Below are 26,579 nucleotides of genomic sequence, written 5' to 3'. Positions count from 1 at the left end.
GGTCCTCCCTCAGCCTTCTCTGCTCTAAGGAAAACAACCCCAGCCTGTCCAGTCTCTCTTCATAGCTGAAGCGCTCCAGCCCAGGTAACATCCTGGTGAATCTCTTCTGCACCCTCTCCAATGCAATCACATCCTTCCTATAGTGTGGCGACCAGAACTGCACACAGTATTCCAGCTGTGGCCTAACTAGCGTTTTGTACAGTTCCATCATAACCTCCCTGCTCTTATATTCTATGCCTCGGCTAATGAAGGTAAGTATCCCATATGCCTTCTTAACCACCTTATCTACTTGTCCTGCCTTCAGGGATCTATGTACATGTACATCAAGGTTCCTCTGTCCTTCCTAGGGTCCTACCATTCATTGTGTATCCCCTTGCCTTGTTGGTCCTCCCAAAATGCATCACCCTCTGCCTCCTACCACTAAGCCAATTTTGGATCCAATGTGCCAAATTGCCCTGGATCCCATGGGCTCTTACCTTCTTGACCAGTCTCCCATGCGGGACTTTGTCAAAAGCCTTACTGAAGTCCATGTAGACTACATCACCTGCACTACCCTCATCCACACACCTAGTCACCCCCTCGAAAAATTCAATCGAACTTACTGATCATACCTCCTACATTCATATCTAAATCATTAATGTACACTACAAACAATCAATCTTTTCTGTTAGTTACCCAATCCTCTATCCATGCTAATATATTACCCCCAACCCCGTGAGCTCTTATCTTGTGCAGTAACCTTTTATGTGGCACCTTATTGAATGCCTTCTGAAAATCCAAATACACTACATCTACTGCTCCCTTTTATCCACCCTGCTCGTTACATCCTCAAAGAACTCTAGCAAATTTGTCAGACATGATTTCCCTTTCATGCTGACTCTGCTTGACTGTATTATGATTTTCCTAAATGTCCTACTACTTCCTTAATAATGGACTCAAGCATTTTCTCAATGACAGATGTTAGGCTAACTGGTTTATAGTTTCCTGCTTTCTGTCTCCCTCCTTTCTTGAATAGGGGTGTTACATTTGCGGTTTTTCAGTCCGCTGGGACCTCTCCAGAATCCAGGGCATTTTGGTAGATTACAACCAATGCAGCCACTTATTTTAAGACCCTAGGATTCAGGCCATCAGGTCCGGGGGACTTGTCCACCTTTAGTCCCATAAGTTTGCCTAGTACCTTTTCTCTAGTGATGGTGATTGTTTTAAGTTCCCCCCTCCCTATAGCCCCTTGATTATCTATTATCGGGATGCTTTTAGTGTGAAGACCGATACAAAATATTTGTTCAAAGTCTGCCATTTCCCTGTTTCCCATTATTAATTTCCCAGTCTCATCCTCTAAGGGACCAACGTTTACTTTAGTTACTCTCTTCCTTTTTATATACCTGTAGAAGCTCTTCCTGTCTGTTTTTATATTTCTTGCTAGTTTACTCTCATAATCTATCTTCTCTCTTTTTAGTCGCCCTTTGCTGGTTTCTAAAAATTTCCCAATCCTCTGGCTTACCACTAATCTTCACATTGTATGCCTTTGTTTTCAATTTGATACCATCCTTAACTTCCTTAGTTAGTCACGGGTGGTTCATTCTTCTGAGTCTTTCTTTCTCACTGGAATATATCTTTGCTGAGAGTTATGAAATATCTCTTAAATGTCTGCCAATGCTCATCTACCGTCTTACCCTTTAATCTATTTTCCCAGTCCACTTTAGCCAACTCTGTCTTCATACCTTTGTAATTGCATTTATTTAAGATGTGGAGATGCCGGTGTTGGACTGGGGTGGACAAATGTGAGAAGTCGCACAACACCAGGTTATAGTCCAACAGCTTTATTTGAAATCACAATCTTTCGGAGCGCTGCTCCTTTGTCAGGTGAAGTGAAGAGATGCATATAGGCACAGCATATATAGTCAGAGAACAATGCCAGATGATTACAGGTAATCTTTCTAACTGGCCTTTATCACACCTCAGCAGAGAGATAATCACAGCAATCAAAGGTGTGAATGGTGTCCAAACAGGTCAGTCAGGAAAACATTAAAGGGCAGTTAGAAAGATTACCTGTAATCATCTGGCATTGTTCTCTGACTATATATGCTGTGCCTATATGCATCTCTTCACTTCACCTGACGAAGGAGCAGCGCTCTGAAAGCTTGTGATTTCAAATAAAGCTGTTGGACTATAACCTGGTGTTGTGTGACTTCTCGCCTTTATTTAAGTTCAGGACACTAGTTTGAGACCCAAGTTTCTCACCCTCAAACTGAATTTGAAATTCTAACATGCTATGATCACTCTTCCCTAGAGGATCCTTTACTATGAGATCGTTAATTAATCCTATCTCATTATACATTACCAGATCTAAAATTGCCTGTTCCCTGGTTGGTTTCACAACATATTGTGCTAAGAAACCATCCCGAATACACTCTATGAACTCTTCCTCAAGGCTACCTTTGCCAATTTGATTTGTCCAATCTATATGAAGATTAAAATCGCCCATGATTATTGCAGTACCTTTCTTACAAGCTTCCATTATTTCTTGATTTATACTCTGTTCTATGGTGTAGGGGGCCTATAGACTACTTCCACCAGTGACTTCTTTCCCTTATTATTTCTTATCTCCACCCAAACTGATTCTACATCTTGATCTTCTGAGCCAATATCATTTCTCACTACTGCACTGATCTCATCCTTTATTAACAGAGCTACCCCACCTCTTTTTCCTTTCTGCCTATCCTTCCAAAATGTTAAATACCCCTGAATATTCAGTTCCCAGCCATGGTTATCTTGCAACCACGTCTCTGTAATGGCAACAGATCATACCCATTTATTTCTATTTGTGCCGTCAACTCATCTACTTTGTTACAAATGCTGCGTGCATTCAGATAAAGAGCTTTGAATTTTGTCTTTTTACCATTTTTCCCTACTGACTACTTTCTGATGCACCCTTATGTTTATATACACTCTGTCCCTTCCTGTCACACTCTGATTATCATTACCCCTATCGCTACCCTGCACTATTGCCTTCTCCTTGACTTTTTTTTAATTTCCCCTCACCTGAACCCCCCCCCCCCCACTATTTAGTTTAACACCTTAACCAACAGCCCTAGTTATTCGATTCGCCAGGACACTGGTCCCAGCATGGTTCACGTGAAGCCCATCCCAACGGAACAACTCCCTCTTTCCCCAGTACTGGTGCCAGTCGTCGCCGTCTTCTTGTTCTTCTGCTTCTGCTTCTTCCCATGAATCGAAACTCGTGTCTCCCACACCAATCTTTGAGCCATGCATTCATCTCTCTGATCATAGTTACCCTATGCCAATTTGCTCATGGTTCAGGTAGTAATCCACAGTTTATTACCTTTGTGGTTCTGCTTTTTAATTTAGTCCCTAGCTGCTCATACTCCCTCACCACAACCTCTTTCTTTGTCCTAACTATGTTGTTGGTACCTACGTGGACCACAACAACTGGATCTTCCCCTCCCACTCCAAGTTCCTCTCCAGCCCAGAGGAGATGTCCTTAACCCTGGCACCGGGCAGGCAACACAGCCTTCAGGACTCACGCTTTCGGCTGCAGAAAACAGTATCTATCCCTCCAACTATACTGTCCCCTACCACTACAACATATCTTTTTTACTCCCCCAACTTTCCGGAGATGAGGGGGTTGACTTATGAGGAAAGGTTGAGTAGGTTGGGCCTCTACTCATTGGAATTCAGAAGAATGAGAGGCGATCTTATCGAAACATATAAGATTGTGAGGGGGCTTGATCGGGTGGATGCGGTGAGGATTTTTCCACTGATGGGTGAGACTAGAACAAGGGGGCATAATCTTAGAATAAGGGGCTGCCCTTTCAAAACTGAGATGAGGAGAAACTTCTTCACTCAGAGGGTAGTAAATCTATGGAATTTGCTACCTCAGAGAGCTGTGGAAGCTGCGACATTAAATAAAAACGGAGATAGACAGTTTCCTAGCTGATAAGGGAATTAGGGGGAGCGGGCAGGGAAGTGGACTTGAGTCTAGGTTCGGATCAGCCATGATCCTATTGAATGGCGGAGAGGGGCCGTGTGGCCTACTCCTGCTCCTACTTATGTTCTTATGTAACTTGAATGGCCCCCTGTACCATGGTGCTGTGGTCAGTTTGCTCATTCTCCCTGCAGTCCCTGCTCTCGTCCACACAGGGAGCAAGTACCTTGTACCTGTTGGACAAGTGCAAGGGCTGAGACTCCTCCAATGCTACCTTGTGGATCCCCATACCTGCCTCACTTGTAGCCACACCCTCCTGTCCCTGACCACTGACCAAATCTGAATTATTTAACCTAAGGGGTGTGACTGCCTCCTGGAACACAGCATCCAGATAACTCTCCCCCTCCCTGATATATCGCAGTGTCTGAAGCTCGGACTCCAATTCATCAACTCTGAGCCGAAGTTCCTCGAACTGCCAACACTTACTGCAGATGTGGTCGCTGTGGATCACACTGGGGTCCCCCCACTCCCACATGCTAAGCTGCAACATATCGCCTGCCCTGCCATTCCTATTGCATTTTATTTAAGTAGTTAGGTCTTCAAGTTTTGAAATTTCAGTTATCTATGTATAGTTTTTAATCTGTAATCACGGCTCTTAATTTAAACCAATGCCCAAGTTGAGAGAAATACTCACCAACCAATCACATACCTGTTTTACTGTGATGTCACGCTTCGATTTTTCCCCCCCCCCCCCCTCCGGTCCATTGTTGTTGTTGTCCTTTTATACCCGCCGCTGGTCCCGCTCTCGGGCCTCGGGTCACCGCTCCTTTTATACCCGCCGCTGGTCCCGCTCTCGGGCCTCGGGTCACCGCTCCTTTTATACCCGCCGCTGGTCCCGCTCTCGGGCCTCGGGTTGCCGCTCCTTTTATACCCGCCGCTGGTCCCGCTCTCGGGCCTCGGGTCGCCGCTCCTTTTATACCCGCTCTCGGGCCTCGGGTCACCGCTCCTTTTATACCCGCCGCTGGTCCGGGCCTCGGGTCGCCGCTCCTTTTATACCACTGCTGGTCCCGCTCTCGGGTTGCTGCTCCTTTTATACCCGCTGCTGGTCCCGCTGTCAGGCCTCGGGTCGCCGCTCCTTTTATACCTGCCGGCCTCGGGTCGCCGCTCCTTTTATACCAGCCGCTGGTCCTGCTCTCGGGCCTCGGGTCGCCTCTCCTTTTTATACCTGCTGGCCTCGGGTCGCCGCTCCTTTTATACCAGCCGCTGGTCCCGCTCTCAGGCCTCGGGTCGCCTCTCCTTTTATACCTGCTGGCCTCGGGTCACCGCTCCTTTTATACCAGCCACTGGTCCCGGCCTCGGGTCGCCGCTCCTTTTATACCCGCCGCTGGTCCCACTCTCTGGCCTTGGGTCGCTGCTCCTTTTATACCCGCCGATGGTCCTGGCCTCGGGTTGCCGCTCCTTTTATATCCGCCGCTGGTCCCACTCTCTGGCCTCGGGTCGCCGCTCCTTTTATACCCGCCGATGGTCCTGCACTCACTGTGGGGTCTGTGATTACTAATCCATTTGAAAAGGGGTCCTTCAACCAAAAAAGTTTGAGAACCACCAGTCTAATGTAGTCTAATGCTCCTGCTTGGGTGTTTACTGTTACCCTCCATGTCAGAGTGAAGCTTTTCTGCAGTTCTGGTTACATTAATGTTAACATGGGTTTTGTAACAGTGGCAGTGTTACATTGTACTTCTATACTTACCCCCAGTTACTATTGCTAGGGCTTTGGCTATAGTCAACATTGTTTTGAGTTACTATATTCAATTGGAATGAGGTGTGCATCTCGGGACCTGGGGTTCATAAAGTAATTATACATTTTCTGATCAAGCAGACTTAATGGACCATTTCTCATTGCCAATATTTCTTATGTAGTTGTGTTTGTTTTGTTGTGTCTGCAGACTTACAAGGAGCAGATTCTAGAGCCAATGTTGAATGGAACAGAGAAGACTCCACCTTTGATCACTGATTATAAGGAGTACCACACTGATACCACTGTACGTTTCACAGTAACGATGACTGAGCAGAAACTGGCTGAGGCAGAAGCAGCAGGACTGCACAAAGTCTTCAAACTAAATGTCCCTCTTACATGCAACTCAATGGTACAGTAATTTATAATTATTACATTTGTTATGTAGTACAGTTTTGTTTGGGTATCACCCCGTGACGAACCAGTCGCTCCAGCACCTACATACTTGTACTACTAGATGGAGCCTCAAAAGCTGCAGAACCTTGCACTTATACCTACAGCAGCACTATTCAGACAGCTCCAGACCAGTGCAAATATTCCTACTCTTTCTGCTGGATAACAATTAAGTTTGGATAAATTGCTCACCATTTTCTTCTTCCTTTGCTTCAGTTTCCCCCTGACTGTCCTTGGCAGCCTGCCAAATGTTTTCTCTCTCCAATGATCATTTTGCAGACTGTTTTCACTTAAATCTAAGTGGGGTACGCCAGAAATATTTGGCCCCGGAATTTGCGGTCAGCAGTGAAGCAACGGCAGTCGCCGCTGATCCCGAAGTAAGCTTCGCCCGAAGATGGCGCGATCTCTGTGTTGAGAAGTTCAGGTTTTCCAACGCTCAATTCAAATCGGCGGAGTTTAGTGGGAATCCCCTAGTGTGAGCTGCTGCTTCCGTTTCCACTTTCTATCCGCCGCTTCCCCTCACTCGCCGCCGCTTCCACTCTGCACCTCCTCTCACATGCAGTTGCACACTTCTACCATTAGATGGAGCTTCAGAACCTGAAGACCTTCAGGATCATTAATGCACTGAGGGAAATTTGCTTTGTCCTGAATTCACATGGGCAACACCACAAGAGATCCATCAGTTTTAAATGAAAATTATATAATTTTTCAGATCAGCCTCCCTAGGCTGGCCATTGTGTTAATTTTAAGGGTGTGCATTGATGCTGAAATGAACGCTAACATTGGTGATAAAACTGCTCTAAAGTTTGCTCTAAACTACAGAAATAGAAACCTTAAGCACTAGTTTTATTAGTAATTAAAAGTTAAACAATTTAGTTCTGCTTGTCTTGTCACCCCAATCTCCCTATGATTGTGTTTTATATTTTAACTTTATTTTCTTTCTTTCTACCTGGTCTATATCTTGTTTCTTCTATAAAATATTAAAATAATTTTTTATATCTTGTTTCTACTTTGACTATCTAGTTGAAATTACCCCTTCTGATCCCGCTGCCTTCCCGGCATGTCTCAATGTTAACCTCTTTTGATCAGGGCACCTGACCCAAGTTGGTACGTATTGTTTAAATATGCAGATTGGAGCACAATGATGTAATTGGGTCCTGATGTGCAATTTTAGTTAGATGCCTGAGCGGGCGACCAGTGATGGCTTCCCCATCGTACCAAACCCGGCAGGCAGAGGATTGTGGAGCAGAAGGGGCCCAGGCAGATAAGTCTTTTCATTCTTTTTTTAGGTGTCCTTATGGGCCAGGAGGAGCAAGAATGCTCCTCCGGACCTCTGCAAGGAAGCCTTTGGCCTCCTTCAACTCAACTTAATCCCATCCCCCAACTGCGGGAATTCCCATGTCAGCCAGGTAGTGGATCTGGCCCGGTTTGGGTGGATCACCAAGAATTTATAGAAATGCGGCCCGGCCATTAATATCAGTCAGGCATCCACATCCCTAGACACTCTGGGTGCGCTGCCCGCTTCGGGGTTCGCACTCATCGTACTCGCCCTCCCTTTAAAACCAGGCCAGAGTTTCAGAAGCTGAAGCCCAATCTCTACAGCATCAATAATGCTTTGAGGGAAATCTGCTTTGTCCTGAACTTACATGGGAGATCCACTAGAGGAGAGGAGGAGTAAAATAAATAGGAGGGTGGAATAAGTGTGATTCAAAACAAGTTTATATTTCCATCTACAAATAGATGATTGGTACCAGAGTTAGCACACTAGCTTTTCATAGCTGTTTTGAACCCAGCCCGGGCTGATGGGATAAAAGTCGTCTTGATTTGGTTTTCTAATTGCTTGTGTTTGTTTAGGTGTTTTTTGACCATGTTGGCTGTCTGAAGAAGTATGAAAGTGTACAAGAAATACTGAAAGAGTTCTTTGACTTGCGGCTTAAATATTACGGTTTAAGAAAGGATTGGCTTGAGGGATCGCTGGGAGCACAATATAGAAAACTAAGCAACCAGGCTCGTTTCATCTTGGAGAAGATTGAAGGCACATTGGTCATCGGTATGTCTTAAAAACTACCTACGGGTTTATAAAAGCATGCATTTTGTTCTTATCTATGCTTAAAATGGGAATACAGGTCAAAATATTTGATGGCAATATCTGGTTTATTTTCTGTCATTGTGTATTGTGATGTATTTTTCTATGTGATTTTAATACCCAGAGAAATTAAACTACAAAATTGTATTTGAAGTACGGGCCATTTAATGTGCAAGGATACCTCTTCCTCTGGTAGTCTTGGTCTAATCCAATTTATAATTTTCTCCCTTCTGCAGAAAACAAACCAAAGCGTGAATTGATCCAGATACTGATCGATCGAGGTTATGACTCAGATCCAGTGAAAAGCTGGAAAGAATCTCAGGAAAAGGTGATATGCCAGTGACATTAGTTGTGCCTAGTGCAGTTACTAATGATGACAATTAGAACTTTGAAGTGATTTTTTTAATAGCACCTTTAACATAGTAAAACATCCAAGGCTCTTCACAAGAGCGTTATCAACCAGAATTTGACATGGAATATTAGGACAGGTGACCAAAAGCTTGGTCAAAGAGAGAGGTTTTAAGGAGCATCTTAAAGGAGGAGAGCGAGGCGGAGAAATTTCAGGAGGGAATTCCAGAGCTTGGGGCCTGGGCAGCTGGGGGCATGGCCACCAATGGTGGAGTGATGAAAATCGAGGATGCGCAATTGGAGGAGCACAGAGATCTCGATGGGTTGTAGGGCTGCAGGAAGTTACAGAGATGGGGAGGGGCGGGGCCATGGAGGAATTTGAAAATGAGGGTGAGAATTTTAATAATCGAGGCATTGCTGGATCGGGAGCCAATATGGGTCAGCGAACAAGGGGCGATGGGGGGAACCGGACTTGGTACGAATTAGGATACGGGCGGCAGAATTTTGGATGAGCTTAAGTTTACGGGAGGGTGCAAGGTGTGGGAGGCCGGCCAAGAGAGCATTGGAACAGTCGAGTCAAGAGGTAACAAAGGCATGGGTGAGAGTTTCAGCAATAAATGAGCTGAGGCAGAGGTGGAGACAGACAATGTTACGGAGGTGGAAGTAGGCGATCTTGGCGATGGAGAGGATATGGGGTTGGAAGCTCAGCTCAGGGTCAGATAGAGGATGCCAGTGTTGTGAATAATGGTAATTAGGAATCTGAACTTTTGTAAACTTGTCTGAATTGTTATACTTTAAAAAAAAACTGCTCCCTCTAAACTGCTTGGAACTGTGAAAGCTACACTCTACAGGATACAAGTGTCCTGGTGTAACAGATGATGTCGAGTGCTGGAAGTACTATTGCAATGCGGTTGAATCAAGTTGCAATATATGAAATTAGTTGGGACAAAAAAAATCATGCATGTGTGTATATAAACGAAACATTGTAGCACTAATGGTGTACATCATATTTGTCTGGAACTCACAAAATCATGTATATTTGAATAATCACTAACCAGTAAATTCAATTCTTGTTATGATAGCTATTCTGAAGGAATTGATGAAAGCAGTTTGATTACCTTAAGGGGTTTAATAGAATCTTTGCAGTAGCAGATGGTGGTGCTGCATGTTTATACCATCCAACAGCTCCAGGTCTTAACACTACCCATTTACTACACTAACATTTTTGCTTGCTGACAATTGCTATTGTTTGTTCCATTGGAAATCTTGCAAATTGGTATCCTTTCCTGTCCTGGAGAGAGTGTCCAGGGTGGGGAACTTGAGCATCGACTGAGTAAACTCTCATCTCTGAGTATGGCGGTGTGAATTTGTGGATGTCCAAAAAGTACGACCAAAACTTCATCTAGATTTAAGATACTTTCATATTTAAAGATGCTGCCTACATTAGTTTTGTTTTTTCTTGAATAACTGTTTTTAATTGCTTCTTGTCAGGAGCAAGAATCTGAGCTGGAGGATGCAGAGGAAGAGGAAACCACCACTTCATCTGGGGCAGATTTCAACTATCTTTTGAATATGCCCATGTGGTATCTGACCAAGGAAAAGAAGGATGAACTGCTTAAACAGAGAGATGTCAAAGTAAGTTTATGTCGGTTAATGGAAACTGACATATAAATGTGAAGATAAACTTTTTGTACTTGGGAATGATGTTCTGTCTCCAAACCGTATCTGTAAAATTTCAGCTACTATGAGACCTTTGTATTTTTTTCTAAATTAATTTGATGATTTTGGGGTATTTGCGTACTGTGGCAGAGCAATTGGTACCAATATGGTGTGCAGGAAGCATGAGCTCCTTTTCGGACATTATTGGGTAAGGACAAACAAGAGGCGTCCTTTACCCACGCCTGAAGCAGGCGTTGGGCCCTTTGCGTATGCAAATAAGTGGCCTAACGACTGTTGGAAGCCCCCTTCTGTAAGATTGGTTTCCCATGAGGCAGCCTGCACCAATACTGGCTGCATGCAGGGAAAGCAGCCTTAAAAATTGCCTGCAACAAAGGTAAGTAACTTGCCAGAATGTGGAACCAGGAGGAGCAGGAGTGCACCTCCCGGTCCCACATTGAAGGACCTAATCGACACACCCATCCACCCAATCACCGCTGCTCCCGGCCCTGATCTTCCCTCTGTTCCTGATCCCTGACCAGCCATGATCTCATTGAATGGCGGAGCAGGCTCGAAGGGCCGAATGGCCTACTCCTGCTCCTATCTTCTTTGTTTCTAGCAGCAGTCCAAACTTGGAGGTCTCTTCACCAGTGAGCTCTTTACGCTTCGCATTCTCCATTGAAATGAGAACCAAGTCCCAATATCTGGAGTGTCTCGGACCTCACCATTCAGGCATGGGATGTACGAACTACACCCTCACAGCCCAATTTCTACGCCCATATCTCTGATACGGTCCCAATTTGGGAAGTGAGGCATCCACAGTACATGACTTGGAAAATGGGAGTTAATACTATTATTTGGTCTGTAACTCCAACCTCTCTCACGTTAGGAAAAAGAATTGAAAGATGTGAAAAGGAAAATCCCATCAGACCTCTGGAAGGAAGACTTGGCAGCCTTCATTGAGGAGTTTGAGGTACTGTAACTATTTCTGCTTGATTGGAGACATGCTAGATTAAGATGGCTATATTTATCACACTATAAATTGGGATTTTTCTCTCATCCCTGCCCCTCTTCCTCTTCTGGTATAGGCCTTTGTAATGGGTTGAATGTGCTGCAAGTTTTTTCAAAAAATATTTACCATGAGGTAGTTTGTATGTTCGTAGTAAAGAAAGAAATATATTACATCTCAGCAACAGTCTTACAAACTGCAGTGAATGTATTTTTGGTTGACTTAGTTGAGGGAAGAGTGTTTGCAGGGCACAATGAGTACTCGTAGGCCTAGAAATTCGTATTCGCCACAAAAATTGCCGGTGGGGGGAGGGGAAGGTTGGTGGCGCAGCGCTAACCATCCGTGCAACGCCCTCCTGGTGGCATGAATAGAGAACTCCGAGATGAAGTTTCCATCCTGAAGTGGTGTTCGAGCTTCGTATAACCTCTGGGAATGAGGCTGTGTAGCTCCCATGGATTTGTGGGCATTTAAAGCAGCAATGCACTCAGAACTAATACAAATTAAAATGCAGTTTTTAGCTGTTACTGCCTTTCAAAAAGTTTAACATTTAAAGGAAGTCCCAAATGTGATTATTCAGCTCTTAAAGCTGAGTTCCCTTCCGAACCTCAAAAAATGGGAAAACTAACACAAATGGCTCAGCAAGGGGCACCCAGGATCTTGCACACAGCACTCCAGCTTTGTGCAGGGGGTCAACACTGCAAGAGAGGTCCTCTACCCACAGGGGCCAGAAGGCCCTCCAGAAAGAAGGATGTGGGACCACATCACCAAGGCCGCCACTGCCAGCAGTGTCGTCCCCACCACCTAGCTCCAGTGCCCAAAGAAGCTTTATGACCTCAGACCACTGGTCAAGGTCAGTGAATGCATCTTCAAAAGCTGTCTCCTACCAACTGCACCACTAGCCTCACACACTGCTTAATGCATGACCCCCAATCACTCACCTACCAACAATCTGCACCAGTCATAAGGCACATCTCCCATTCCTAGCCTCACCTCACCCCCCTTGGAGGGGATGGTGCAAGCCATTCTGGGCAGGGGCATAGCTGAGCCCTTGGCCAGCGATGGGGCTGAAAGGATAAAAGATGCTGGTATCCTCATACATTAAAGCAGCGGCGAGAAGGTAAAGAACGGCCTGAGAGCGGAACTGAATTAAAGCAGTGCCCGCGGCGAGAGGATCAGGAGCGGACCTGAATTAAAGCAGCGGTGAGAGGATAACGAACGGTCCTGACTTAAAGCAGCGGCAAGGTTCCGATTCAAAAACAACATCAAAGATTGACGTCACAGGAGATCAGGTAGGTGATTGGTTAGTGAGTATTACAGCTCTTTTTTGCTCTCTAAGTTAGGAAAGGGGTTAAATTAAGAGCCGAGAAACTAACTTGCTAGTACTTGTTAAATTAATAACTAAATAAAATAATCAAAAAATAAACCTAAAATATCGATTGAATAAAATCTTTAACTAATTAATTATTAAATAAAACAAGGTTAGAGATGGCAGGGCAGGTGGTGTGTCGTAACTGCAGCATGTGGGAGTTTGGAGAGCATCGCGATCCCAAGCAACCACATCTGCAGTAAATGTCTGCAACTCGAGGAACTTCGGCTCAGAATTGTTGAGCTGGAGTACGAGCTGCAGACATTGCGATGCGGAGGGGGAGTGTTACCTGGACATTTTGTTCCAGGAGGCAGTCACCTTTTAGGTTAAGTACAGGAAACTTTGTTATATCCGGCACCGACGGGACCGAGCTGTTGCCGATCTATCAAAACTGCCGGACATACCAGCGTTAATGTTGAAGCATACGGAGGTTTTCATCTCTGTATCTGACAACAAACACTGTTGCTTAGCAACAGCTTCTAAACAGTCGGCCCGTACCTTGGAAGCGTCTCTCTAGCTTAGCAGCAGCTTCAGAGAGACTTTCCAGAGCCTGACTGTTGAAAAAAAAGCCACGAGAAGGGAAAAAAACCCACGAGAAGAAAAAAAACCTAACAAAACGGCTGCTGATTTCTGCCGGTAGATCGAGGTTTCCGGACATACAACCTCCGGATAAACCAAAGTTTCCTGTAGTACTTTAGGGCTGGATTTTGCTGGTGCTAAGAGTGCGGGCTTGGAGGCGGGTCCGCTGTCAAAATAGCAAAGATTGACAGCGGATAGAAAACCCGCTGTCAACCTGCCTCCAAACAATTTTCCCAAGTGTCGGGTCCCCGATTTCCGAATGGACCTGACATCTAGTGGCGGGAAGAGGATTAAAAGCAATTACCTGCCTGTTGACAGGCTATTTTTGAATTTTGCTGCTTCTGGCTCGGGCTTCCTGACATCCAGACACCACACCAGGTAAGTGTTGTCTGCTGTAATGTTTCTGGATTGATGACAGCTGCAGAAGTGGTGTGAAGGATCCAATGTTGCACTGGTGAGTCTCAGAGGAAAGAAAATGTTGGGAACTGCGTTTTAAAAATATTTACATTTTTCTTTAGGTTACGAGGTTTTAAATCCATGTCCAGTGCCACCTCATTGGGAGAACCTCTCTCACCAGTGACAGATCGCTTCTGTCACCTCACATGCAGCTGCCATCTATTCCAGCCTATGGGGGGAGTCATTGGAGAGCCTGGGTGCAAGAGGTCACCTTTTTGCAGTGATTGTCAGTGTTTTCAGCACTTCAATGCTGTCAAACACTGAGAAATCAACTGTCAATTTTTTTTGCGTGGTCCCTTTAAGGAAATCAGCAGGTGCTGCGTCATCAAATTATGTCATCTGACCCGCTTACTCTTAATTGGCCGGCAAGCCCACAGGGCGGGCTTAACAAGGTCAATCAAAGTAAAATCACGTCTTTGGGGGCGGGACTGAAAGCTGGATATTACCTGACCCGCCTCCATTGATAAAATCGCGGCCTTAGATTTCATCAGTGGTTAGGGACCGGAGGCTGTGACTGCGAGTCAGGAAGGTATGGAGACTCAGGATGTAGTGATGGAGGAGCCTCAGCCCTGGACCTTGTCCAACAGGTACGAGGTACTTTCTACCTGAGTGGCTGAGGAAAAGGACTGCAGGGAGGATCAGCAAACTGACCACGGCACTGTGGTACAGGCGGCCATCCAAGTGGGGGGAGAAGGAAGGAATGTGGTAGTAGTAGGGGACTGTATAATCAGGGGGATAGAAACTGTTCTCTGCAGCCGCAAAAGAGAGTCCCGAAGGCTGTGTTGACTGCCCGGTGCCAGGGGTAAGGATATCTCGCGGCTGGAGAAGAACTTGGAGTGGCAGAGGGAGGATCCAGTTGTCGTGGTCCATGTAGGAACCAACGACATAGGTAGAACTAAGAATGAGGTTCTTCTGTGGGGGTTTGAGGAGCTAGGGTCTAAATTAATAAGCAGAACCACAAGGGTAATAATCTCTGGATTACTACCTGAGCCACGCGCAAATTGGCATAGGGTCAAGCAGATCAGAGAGTTAAATGCATGACTCAGAGTGGTGTGGGAAAAAGGGGTTTCAATTCATGGGGCACTGGCACCAGTACTGGGGAAAGAGGAAACTTCCGTCGGGATGGGCTCCACTTAAACGGGGCTGGAACCAGCGTCCTGGCGAATCGAATAACTAGGGCTGTAGCTAGGGCTTTAAACTAAAAAAGGGGGGAGGGGAAATTTAGAAATCTAAAGAGAAAGGTAATGGCAATAGAGCAATGTAGCGATTTGGGTAAAAATAAGCAGAGTGACAGGAAGGGACAGAGTTTAATGGTAGCAGGGAATAATGATAAAAAAATTAAATTAAAGGCACTTTATCTGAATGCACGAGGCATTCGTAAGAAGATAGACGAACTAGTGGCACAAATAGAGATAAATGGTTTTGATCTAATAGCCATTACAGAGACATGGTTGCAAGGTTACCAAGGTTGGGAACTAAATGTTCCAGGGTACTTGACGTTTTGAAAAGACAGGCAGAATGGAAAAGGAGGGGGGAGTAGCCATGATAATAAAGGATGGTATAAGGACAGTAGCGAGAAAGGATCTTGGCTCAGAAGATCAGGAAGTAGAATCAGTATGGGTGGAGATAAGGAACAACAAGGAGCATAAAACACTGGTAGGAGTAGTATATAGGCCCCCTAACAGTAGCTATACCGTTGGACTGAATATTAATGAAGAAATAGTAGGAGCTTGCAATAATCTTGGGGGACTTTAATCTTCATATAGACTGGACAAATCAAATTGGCAAAGGTAGTCCAGAGGACGTGTTCATGGAATGCATTCGGGACAGTTTCCTAGAACAATGTCATGGAGCCAACCAGGGAACAGGCTATTTTAGATCTTGTATTGTGTAATGAGACATGGTTAATTAGCAATGTCATAGTAAAGGATCCTCTGGGGCAGAGTGATCATAATATGATAGAATTTTACATTAGTTTTGAGAGTGATGCACTATCAACAACACCAAAGACTACGAGTTGAACTTATACGAAGTAGGCTTTTATTGACTAAGAACTGGAGCATGCCTCTGCTAGTGGATCCATCCTAAGAGCTCCCGGGGGAAGGGTGGTGAGTCACCTTTATACCCGGGCTTAGGGGTGGAGCCAGGGGCGGAGACATTCCTGGACCTGTACAGAGTTAACAGTGGTTTACCACAGAGAGTGACTTGTCTAAGTCCGAAACTAGAGTCTTAAACTTAAATAAAGCCAATTACATAGGTATGAGGGGCGAGTTGGCTATGGTAGATTAGAAAAATAGATTAAAAGGTATGGCGGTAGATAAGCAGTGGCTAGCATTTAAAGAAATATTTCATAATTCTCAACAAAAATACATTCCATTGAGAAACAAAAACTCCACAGGAAAAGTGATCCAACCGTGGCTAACTAAGGAAGTTAAAGATAGCATTAGATTGAAAGAAGCTTATAATGTTGCAAAGAATAATAGTAAGCCTGAGGATTGGGAGAATTTCAGAAACCAGCAAAGGTTGACCAAAAAATTGATAAAAAGGGAAAAAATAGAATGAGCGTAAACTAGCAAGAAATATAAAAGCAGATTGCAAGAGTTTCTACAAGTATGGAAAAAGGAAAAGAGTAGCAAAAGTAAACGTTGGTCCCTTAGCGGCTGAGACAGGAGAAATTATTATGGGAATAAGGAAATGGCAGAAACGTTAAACAAATATTTTGTATCTGTCTTCACAGTAGAAGACACAAAAGGCATACCAAAAATGGTGGGGAACCAAGGGTCTAATGGGGGTGAGGAACTTAACGTAATTAATATAAGTAGAGAAAAAGTACTAGAGAAACTAGTGGGACTAAAAGCTGACAAATCCCCTGGACCTGACGGCCTACATCCTGGGGTTCTAAAAGAGGTGGCTGAAGAGATAGTGGATGCATTGGTTTTGATCTTCCAAAATTTCCTAGATTTTGGAATGATCCCGGCGGATTGGAAGGTCGCAAATGTAATACCGCTATTCAAGAAAGGAGGGAGAGCGAAAACAGGGAACTACAGGCCAGTTAGCCTGACATTAGTTGTCGGGAAAATGCTGGAATCCATTGTTAACGAAGTGGTATCAAGTCACTTAGAAAATCATAACATGACTAGGCAGAGTCAACATAGTTTTATGAAAGGGAAATCGTGTTTGACAAATTTATTAGTTTTTTTGAGGATGTAACTAGTAGGGTAGATAAAGGGGAACCAGTGGATGTAGTATATTTGGATTTCCAAAAGGCATTCGATAAGGTGCCACATAAAAGATTATTACACAAGATTAGGGCTCGTGGGGTTGGGGGTAATATAGTAGCATGGATAGAGGATTGGTTAACGGACAGAAAACAGAGTAGCGATAAACTGATCTTTTTCAGGTTGGTAAGCTGTAACTAGTGGGGTGCCGCAAGGATCAGTTGGGGCCTCAGCTATTTACAATCTATATTAATGACTTAGATGAAGGGACTGAGTGTAATGTATCCAAGTTTGCTGATGATACAAAGCTAGGTGGGACAGTAAGCTGTGAGGAGAACACAGAGCCTGCAAAGGGATATAGATAGACTAAGTGAGTGGGCAGTAAGGTGGCAGATGGAGTATAATGTAGGGAAATGTGAGGTTATTCACTTTGGTAGGAAGAATAGAAAAACAGAATATTTTTTAAATGGTGAGAAACTTTCAAATGTTGGTGTTCAGAGAGATTTGGGTGTCCTCATGCAAGAAACACAGAAAGCTAGCATGCAGGTACAGCAAGCAATAAGGAAGGCAAATGGCATGTTGGCCTTTATCGCAAGGGGGTTGGAGTATAAGAGTAAGGAAGTCTTGCTACAATTGTACAGGGCCTTGGTGAGACCACACCTGGAGTACTGTGCACAGCTTTGGTCTCCTTATCCAAGGAAGGATATACTTGCCTTGGGGGCAGTACAACAAAGGTTCACTAGATTGATTCCTGGGATGAGAGGGCTGTCCTATGATGAGAGATTGTGTAGAATGGGCTGATACTCTCTGGAGTTTAGAAGAATGAGAGGTGATATCATTGAAACATACAGGAAACTTTGTGCTATCCGGCACCGACGGGACCAAGCTGTTGCCGTCCCATCAAAACTGCCGGACAAACCAGCGCTAATGTTGAAACATACGGAGATTTTGAGCTCCGTATCTGGCAACAAACCCTGTTGCTTACAGCTTCTAAACAGTCGGCCGTACCTTGCAAGCGTCTCTGTAGCTTAGCAACAGCTTCAGCGAGATCTTGCAGAGCCTGACTGGTGGGGGAAAAAAGCAACAAAAAGAAAAAAAAACTAACGAAACGGCTCCTGATTTTTGCCGGTGGCTCGAGCATTCCGGACAGTTAACCTCCGGATAAACCAAAGTTTCCTGTATAAGATTCTGAAGGGGATTGAGAGGTTGTTTCCCCTGGCTGGAGTGCCTAGAACTAGGGGGCATAGTCTCAGGATAAGGGGTAGGCCATTTAAGACTAAGATGAGGAAGAATTTCTTCACTCAGAGGGTTGTGAATCTTTGGAATTCTCTGCCCCAGAGGGCTGTGAATGCTGAGTCTTTAAGTATATTCAAGGCTGAGATAGATAGATTTTTGGACTCTAGGGGAATCGAGGGATATGGGGATCGGGCAGGAAAGTGGAGTTGAGGTCGATGATCAGCCATGATCTTATTGAATGGTGGAGCAGGCTCGAGGGGCTGTATGGCCTACTCCTCTTACTACTTATGTTCTTACTATTCTCCTTCTGGCATGCACCTCTTGCATTCCTGCTCTCCTGTCATCACAACTCCACCCTTGTACCTTCCCCATTTCACACACCCAAGAAATGCAGCCTGTCCAGCCAATGGTTGACCAAGAAGAGGGAGAGGAGAGTGAAGAAGGAACACCAGCTCCTCAAGGTCGACCAGCAAGGCCATTTGCAGTGTCCCCCACTGAAAGTCAGCAGCTTTCCACCAACCATGCTGCAGCCACTGGGGTAGCACTGCGTGACATCAGTAGGACAGGCAAAGGCACACACAAGACAGTCACTAAGCGAATGCATAAGGATGATAAGTTGATTTCTTGATGTCATATTGGATGGATAGATGTATAAAGTTGGATTGAAAAGTTTGCTTTGTGGTGGCTTTTATTTCAGCATTGTGACCACTAGGACGCTGTGATGGTCAGTAACAGGGAAGGTAAGGTGTGGGACAAATGTGGAAAGGGGAATTGGGGTTGTGGTCACTGGTACCGCAGGCAGATGATTCCATCCTGGATATCCTGGTCAGAAAGCAGCTGTCTGGGTTGCATCCTTCCTTCTGCTTCCTCTTCTGGGTCTTCGTCTTCCCTATGCGAACGGATGCTGTAAATCTGAAATTAAAGCATAAAATGCTAGAAATACTCAGCTGGTCAGGCAGCATCTCGACCTGAGACGTGAACTCTGTTTCTCTCCACAGATGTTGCCTGACCTGCTGGGTATTTGCAGCATTTTCTGTCTTCTCAGAGGCCTTCCTTTACCATCCGGAGCCGTGCAAGCTTCCAGCAGCACTCCCTACACACTTAAAAGACTTAACATCTATCGCAGCAAGCCACTACTTCAATAAAATCACACAAAAAAACCAGTCCAAAAGGTTAAGTCCAAAAGGTTAAATCCAAACTTACCTGAAAGATGTTTGTGTGTGGCCCTTTAAGAGCTGCTGACATCACCACTGTCGGCCTGACCTGGTGTGCTTAGGACCCAGCACTGAATTCAGCGCTAGGGCTGAAGTTCGGAGTGGTGTCGTTAAGTCGGCGTTGTACGCAGATTGACGTCACCACGCCGCCTTTTTTTCCCCCAAGAGAAGGAGAAAAATCGTGGGACCAGCTGGCAAAATACTGGCGGTAAGTATATGAATTTCTAGCCCTTATTCCTTAAATAGTGACCTGGGGTCCTTAATATCCATCTGAGACGGAATCGAGCAGATGGGATCTCTGTTTAAAATCTCTGACAATGCGGTACTTCCTCAGTACTGCATACTGGTGGAGGGGAAATGAGCATTGTCACATAGCTAAACTCATTCTTCTCTATTTGCTCAAGTACATAGTGTGACTTTCTCTAAAATGTGTGCTTTCATGACTCTTGCTTTTTTTTTTTAATTTTGAGGCTATTTCGGCGAGGGGAGCTAAAACGGGTGTTTGGTCCCTCATTTGCATATGAATTGGGCCTGCAGCTTGTTTTAGGTGCCATCTGGACACAGGCGCTGTTTGGGCATGGGACGTTGTGCCCTGAAATTGATCCTTTATGTCCCGTTTTCCGCCCAGAAAATGGGCACAACGAGGACCAATTTCCACCCGTGTCTTTCATTGCTGTTTCTAGGTGCTTTTCCCCTTGCATCTGCTAAGTATAGCCAACACAGATGTTGAGTTTTGCTGGTAGAGAAAAATGCAAGATACTTTTGTTTTTTTTCCATTTGTTGTATTCTAGGTTTATCAAGTAACCAGCAAACTAACACAGAAATTTTGCTAGGAATACAGATCTTCACATAAGATCACTTCTGCATCTTCTCACTGAAGAGATCAGTATTTTCTCTTTTTTTCAAAACCATTTTCTATTTTTATTCAGCGTGTGGAGATACAGGAAAAAGATGACGAGGTGGCTCATACTGGTATCGTTGTTAAAGGCAAAGGCGGTAAGGGTAAAATCAGGAAGCTGAAGTTGGAAGAAATCATGCCATCTCCTCAAGGCCGAAGGGTTGTCCCCAGGGTTACTACTGCCATGAAGACCGAGGCCACCAAGAAAAATATCAAGAAGAAAGGAAAGGTGAGCCTATGTGCTATTGCTGAGGATAATCGTTAAGCTTTTTAAACTACAATTAAGAGATGCAAACAAATGACAGCACAGTCATCAACACTAAAGTAGCTGCTGCTATTGTGATTGGGCCTTGATGCTGACATTAACATACTGTACAGAAAACTCCTGGACCAAAGAAATGCTGCCATAACAATGAATGGTACACGTTTTTTCCCCAATATTAATTACTATGTTGAGTACATGAAAAGATTAAGTTGCTGACTTAAATTCCAACGGTGATCTTAATCTCCCATGTGCTTTTTGTTATTGACAGCGCACTGCGTGCTAATTGATGAAAAAATATAGGCTTGATACTATGGTATTTACCCTTGATTTTCATTTGCCTCTACCACAAAACAAAAAATAATTCTGAGAGCTGGAAAGGGAAAGCTATGTACTAATACGGTGCGTTGTGCTCTGAATGGGATACGGTTCTTAAAAACTTCATGTGGGGTTTGCTGGCTAAATGTAATACTCATGTATGCTTCAAAAAGAAAATTCTGAAGAGGGAGTAAGCAGGATACTGACTGCCATATAGTTGAATAATTTGATCAGTTTGCAGATATCAGTGCTTTTAAGTTGAACCCTAAGACTGATTCACTACTTATAATTCACAAACCATCTTGTATTTTTTTTGTATAGATGTTGAAGAATTTGTTTTCAGTAGCAATGGTTTTGACAGTGTTGGTTTTGTTTGCTTGTTGTGATAGAAGACCTTGCAGACCATCAAGTGGTGAATTATTCAAAATTCCACTTGTTTCAGATCTGTCTATTTTTGATCTTGTGGAACTGCAGTACAAGATGTTTCAAGCACTATTTTTGAGGCTATATTGTGAATTTTAGACTTTGATTTTTTTTTAATGGATACTCTACAGGGTGAAACAGATTCTCTTGCTGTTAAGGTGGAATTTGATGATAAAGAGGAAAGTTCTCCTGAATTGAAAGAACATACAAGCCTTGCAGAACGACTCTCCAAGAAAGTGAAAACTGAAGCGGGTAGGTCTACAGCATCATTTAACTAAAAATGGCTGAGCTTGCCTAAACAGGAACTGGCACATTGGAACACCAGCAGATGGCAATATTGTACTAGGAGCACCAGTTTAATTTTATAGCAAAATACAGCAGATGCTGGAAATCTGAAATAACAACAGAAAATGCTGGAAATACTCAGCAGGCCAGGCAGCATCCGTGGAGAGAGAAACAGAGTTAACGTTTCAGGTCTGGGACCGAAGGGCCTGGCCTGCTGAGTATTTCCAGCATTTTCTGTTGTTATACCAGTTTAATTTTCTCCGCTCTACTGAGTGCCCAGTTGCAGCCACCTTACGCAGAGACGTGTCAAGTGTTCCCTTGCTGGGAGAAGGGGAAAGTAACTGCTGGGGATTGGGTACAATCTGGATCGTTGTATATTCCAGAGGAGGTGTATAGCCCTAGTGTATTGCAATAGCGATAAATTGAGGGAAAGGATAATGTGTCTCCTGTGTAAATGTCCTTTTTATTTTTAAAAAGGATGTATTTAATGGAGGAAGTAAAACATATTCCATACATCACCAAACATAAAATGACTTAGAAATTACAACATGGAAACAAACTGTTTGAGAACCAGTCCATGTTGGTGTTTATTCTGCACATGAATAGGAGTCCTAATTGCATGTGCCCACTCTCTTCCACATCACTTTACTCCCCTTTCCTTCTTTTCTAACTTATTAAATGTTGCCATGGTCTCTGCTTGAATCACCAACTCCAGCAGTGCATTCCCTGTGTGTATATATAAAAAAAAAAGGTTTCTCCTCTCAGTCCTAAATCTCTTGCATTTAATCTTGTATCTAAGTTACCCTATCTAGGGATTCAAAACCGAGCTACTAGACAATGTAAATCATTTTGGCTCTATTACACTTGATTGTTTGTATCTGTACTTTTACATTTTCCTTAATGCCACATACTGTATCCAAACAGAGAGGTTAGACTGCTGATCTTTGCCATCTAGCTATTGGGATGAATGCAATAAAGGCTTGTGTTTTTTTTAAATTTCCATTGCCACATTAGCAAAATGCCTTGTCTCCTATTGACAGCCTGCTGTGTTGCCACTGCCAGGTTTGAAACTTGCAGTGTGGTGATTATGTATGTGAATCTCTCTTCTCCCCACTCCATAATATCATAAATCATCCTCAACCCAATCGGATAGAATGCTGGTATTTCAGAAGAGCAGAATTAAATGGTATTTGTTATGGTGCACACCCATCTAATAGTCTTACTGAGAATCACTAACTTCACTTGAGATAAAGAAAGCCAGTTCAATAGATAAGTGGCTCTGGCCTGCTATTAACCAATTTTACATAAACATAATCCACTTGAATGAGTTTGTTACACCGTATTTCAGTTGTGTTACTGAACAGTCACTGTACCTTTTTTTTTAGGGACCAAGGCTAAGCAAACGGCACAGAAGCAGACTAAACTTCAATTTAAACCTCTTGGAATAAAGAAAAGGAACCCCTGGTCAGATTCAGGATCTGAATCAGACAGTGATGTAGAGGTTGTTGATCTTCCTCCCAGAGAGAGAACGCAACGGGCGGCAGGTAGTGCTTTTGTATTCATATTCGTGCCAAATATTTCACATGGATAGTTGATTTAATACGTTGTCTTAACATAGTATATAAGAAGTCAAGATTAGCTTTAATGGTACAGCTGGGAAAAAGAGCATGAGCCATACAGATCAAAAGGTCCTAGGTCTGTAACAAGTTCGTTGATCTCAGGAGTGGCAGCGAGGCTAGCAAGGGTGGAATTGAGTATGGTTCTTGCCATAGATTTCACCAAAAAAAGCAAACACTAAATTAGCACTTTAAAAAGCTGAAATCACATCTGAGTACAGGAAACTTTGTGCTATCCGGCACTGACGGGACCAAACTGTTGCCGTTCCCTCAAAACTGCCGGACACACCAGCGTTAATGTTGAAGCATACGGAGCTTTTCATCTCCGTATCTGGCAACAAACACTGTTGCTTAGCAACAGCTTCTAAACAGTCGGCCCGTACCTTGGAAGCGTCTCTCTGAAGCTGTTGCTAAGCTACAGAGACTTTGCAGAGCCTGACTGTTGGGGGGGGGGGGGAAAGCCACGAGAAGGAAGAAAACCTAACAAAACGGCTCCTGATTTTTGCCGGTGGCTCGAGCTTACCGGACATTTAGCCTCCGGATAAACCAAAGTTTCCTGTACTTAGATTTTTGACTTGTTTTGTTCTCCCCATGCCTATTTGTGGTGTTTTGCCAAGCACTGCTCACATTTCTAATTTTATCTTTCCTAAGTAGGAAGATACAGATAATTTTCTTTTGATAAGTTCTCTTTTCCCCATTTATAACAGCTGTGAAGACCAAATATGTGCTTGCATCATCTGACGAGGATGAAGATAATGGTGATGAAATGATGTGTGCTCAGGAAAGCGAAGATGAACTTCATATTTCTGACAGTGGGTCTGAGTTTTCAGCTCCAAAGGCAAATTGTGTCCCCAAGTAAGTGTGAAAATTAAATTTTAAAAATTGATGAATTTGATCAAGTAGAACTATAAATCCTGCATTTGTTTTGTTTATTTCTTATGGTAAATGTAATCTGTGTCCCGTGCAGGAAAGCTCAGTCAAAAGCTTCAGCGAAAACTGTTTCCGACGCAAGTGAAACTCTGCAACCATCGCAGACATCTTCCAAAACATGTAAGCGAATCTCCCTTTCCGGTGGTAGTAACTTTGTGGCAGACATTTAAAGAAATATTCCAAAATTCTCAATGAATATAAATTCCATTGGAAAAATAAAAACTCCACAGGAAAAGTGTTCCATCCGTGGCTAACTAAAGATATTCAGGGTGGTATTAGATTAAAAGAAGAGGCTTATAATGTTGCGAAGAATAGTAGTAAGCCTGAGGATTGGGAGAGCTTTAGAAACCAGCAAAGGATGACCAAAAACTTGATAAAAAGGGAGAAAATGGAATATGAGAGTAAACTAGCAAGAAATATAAAAACAGATTGTAGCAGCTTCTACAAGTATGTAAAAAGGGAGAGTAGCAAAAGTAAGCGTTGGTCCCTTTGAAGCTGAAGACAGGAGAAATTATTATGGGGAATAAAGAAATGGCAGAGACTTTAAACAAATATTTTGTATCTGTCTTCACAGTAGAAGACACAAAAAGCATACCAAAAATAGTGGGGAACCAAGGGCCCAGTAAGAGAGGAACTTAAAGTAATTAAGATCAGTAGAAAAAAAGTACAGTACTTGAGAAACTAATGGGACTAAAAGCCAACAAATCCCCTGGACCAGATGACCTACATCCTAGGGTTCTAAAAGAGGTGGCTGCAGAGATACTGGATGCATTGGTTGTGATCTTCCAAAATTCCCTAGATTCTAGAAGACCAGTGGATTGGAAGGTAGCAAATGTAACCCCGCTATTCAAGAAAGGAGGGAGAGAGAAAGCAAGGAACTACAGGCCATTTAGCCTGACATCAGTCGTCAGAAAAATGCTGGAATCCATTATTAAGGAAGTGGTAACAGGACACTTAGAAAATCATAATATGATTAGGCAGAGTCAACATTGTTTTATGAAAGGGAAATTGCGTTTGACAAATTTGATGAGTTTTTTGAGGATGTAACTAGCAGGGTAGATAACGGGGAACCAGTGGATGTAGTATATTTGGATTGCCAAAGGGCATTCGATAAGATGCCACATAAAAGGTTGTTACACAAGATATGGAGTTGGGGGTAATATGTTAGCATGGATAGAGGATTGGTTAATGGACAGAAATCAGAGAGTAGGGATAAACAGGTCATTTTCAGGTTGACAGGCTGTAACTAGTGGGGTGCTGCAAGGATCAGTGCTTGGGCCTCAGATATTTACACTATATTAATGACTTAGATAAAGGGACCGAGTGTAATGTATCCAAGGTTGCTGACGATACAAAGCAAGGTGGGAAAGTAAGCTCTGAGGAGGAAACAAAGAGCCTGCAAAGGGATATAGACAGGTTAAATGAGAGGGCAATAAGGTGGCAGATGGAGTATAATATGGGGAAATGTGAGGTTATTCACTTTGGTAGGAAGAATAGAAAAACAATGGCCTAGAAATTGGGTTGGGGCGCCAAAGTGGCGCAAAAGTCGCCTGAGCGCAGGATTTAGCGCAGCGTTCGAGACTTTAGCGATCGTCAGATATTCAGTTTCATTGCTCCTCGAGGGACACGGGGCGAGGCTCGAGGCACTCCGCGTCCCTCATAGGGCGCTGAAACTGAATATCGCAGCGCCATATGCTGCGGCACGGCACGCTGCGGTACTGCAGGCCTTCCTCCCACTGTTAAGGGGGAGGTGCCTGCAACAGCGCGATCCCCGCTTGCGAGTGCTGGCAAATGAGCCCGGCACCAAGGAGAAGTGCCGGGCTCTCGGGAAACAGCCGGCAATGCCGCGGGGGGTTGGTTAGGAGGTCGGGGACGGAGTTGCTGGAAGGCGGCCGCCCCGCACCTCCACCTTAACTTGCGCCGCTGCCGGCACAGTAAGGCCCCGTGAACCGGGCGCAGGTAGCGAGCGGCGCAACTGCGGCGTTCGCTACCAAATATCGCGAACGGGGCACAAATGGGGCGCTGCGCACACCGATGACGTCATCGGTGGCAGCGCAAATGCCTAACGCCACCATTAGCGCCCCTACTGAATATCACGGGAGACGCAGCCAGTGGCGCTACAGCCACTGACTGCCTCTTTAGGCGCTAACAGGTGGCACTACTCACCCAATTTCTCCCCCAATATTTTTTAAATGGTGAGAAACTATTAAATGTTTGTGTTCAGAGAGATTTAGGTGTTGTCATACAAGAAACAGAGTTAGCATGCAGGTCCAGCAAGCAATTAGGAAGGCAAATGGCATTTTGGCCTTTATTGCAAGGGGTTGGAGTACAGGAGTAAGGAAGTCTTGCTACAATTGTACAGGGATTTGGTGTGACCACACCTGGAGTACTGTGCACAGTTTTGGTCTCCTTATCTGAGGAAGGATATACTTACCTTAGAGGCGGTGCAACAAAGGTTCACTAGATTGATTCCTGGGATGAGAGGATTGTTCTATGAGAAGAGATGGAGTAGGTTGGGTTTATACTCTCTGGAGTTTAGAAGAATGAG

General features: G+C 44.2%; 1 protein-coding gene across 1 annotated transcript in view; it reads left to right on the top strand.

Annotated features, from left to right (window-relative positions):
* The window catches only part of top2a (DNA topoisomerase II alpha), a 65,005-nt gene that overhangs the window by 31,943 nt on the left and 6,483 nt on the right, over window positions 1–26,579 (top strand). The window contains exons 23-32 of the mRNA XM_085966533.1: window positions 5,890–6,090; window positions 7,986–8,181; window positions 8,454–8,545; window positions 10,057–10,200; window positions 11,111–11,194; window positions 20,229–20,426; window positions 21,332–21,452; window positions 22,871–23,029; window positions 23,809–23,956; window positions 24,069–24,151. Of these exons, the coding sequence (XP_085822659.1) occupies window positions 5,890–6,090; window positions 7,986–8,181; window positions 8,454–8,545; window positions 10,057–10,200; window positions 11,111–11,194; window positions 20,229–20,426; window positions 21,332–21,452; window positions 22,871–23,029; window positions 23,809–23,956; window positions 24,069–24,151 (1,426 nt within the window). The remainder of the gene's footprint in view (window positions 1–5,889; window positions 6,091–7,985; window positions 8,182–8,453; window positions 8,546–10,056; window positions 10,201–11,110; window positions 11,195–20,228; window positions 20,427–21,331; window positions 21,453–22,870; window positions 23,030–23,808; window positions 23,957–24,068; window positions 24,152–26,579) is intronic.

This window comes from Somniosus microcephalus, chromosome 24 (genome assembly GCF_052327205.1).
Source record: "Somniosus microcephalus isolate GS21.2 chromosome 24, FLI_Smic_1.0, whole genome shotgun sequence".
Lineage (NCBI taxonomy): Eukaryota > Metazoa > Chordata > Chondrichthyes > Squaliformes > Somniosidae > Somniosus > Somniosus microcephalus.
Note: the sequence above shows the minus strand (reverse complement) of the source record. Positions and strands in the feature narration are given on the sequence as shown.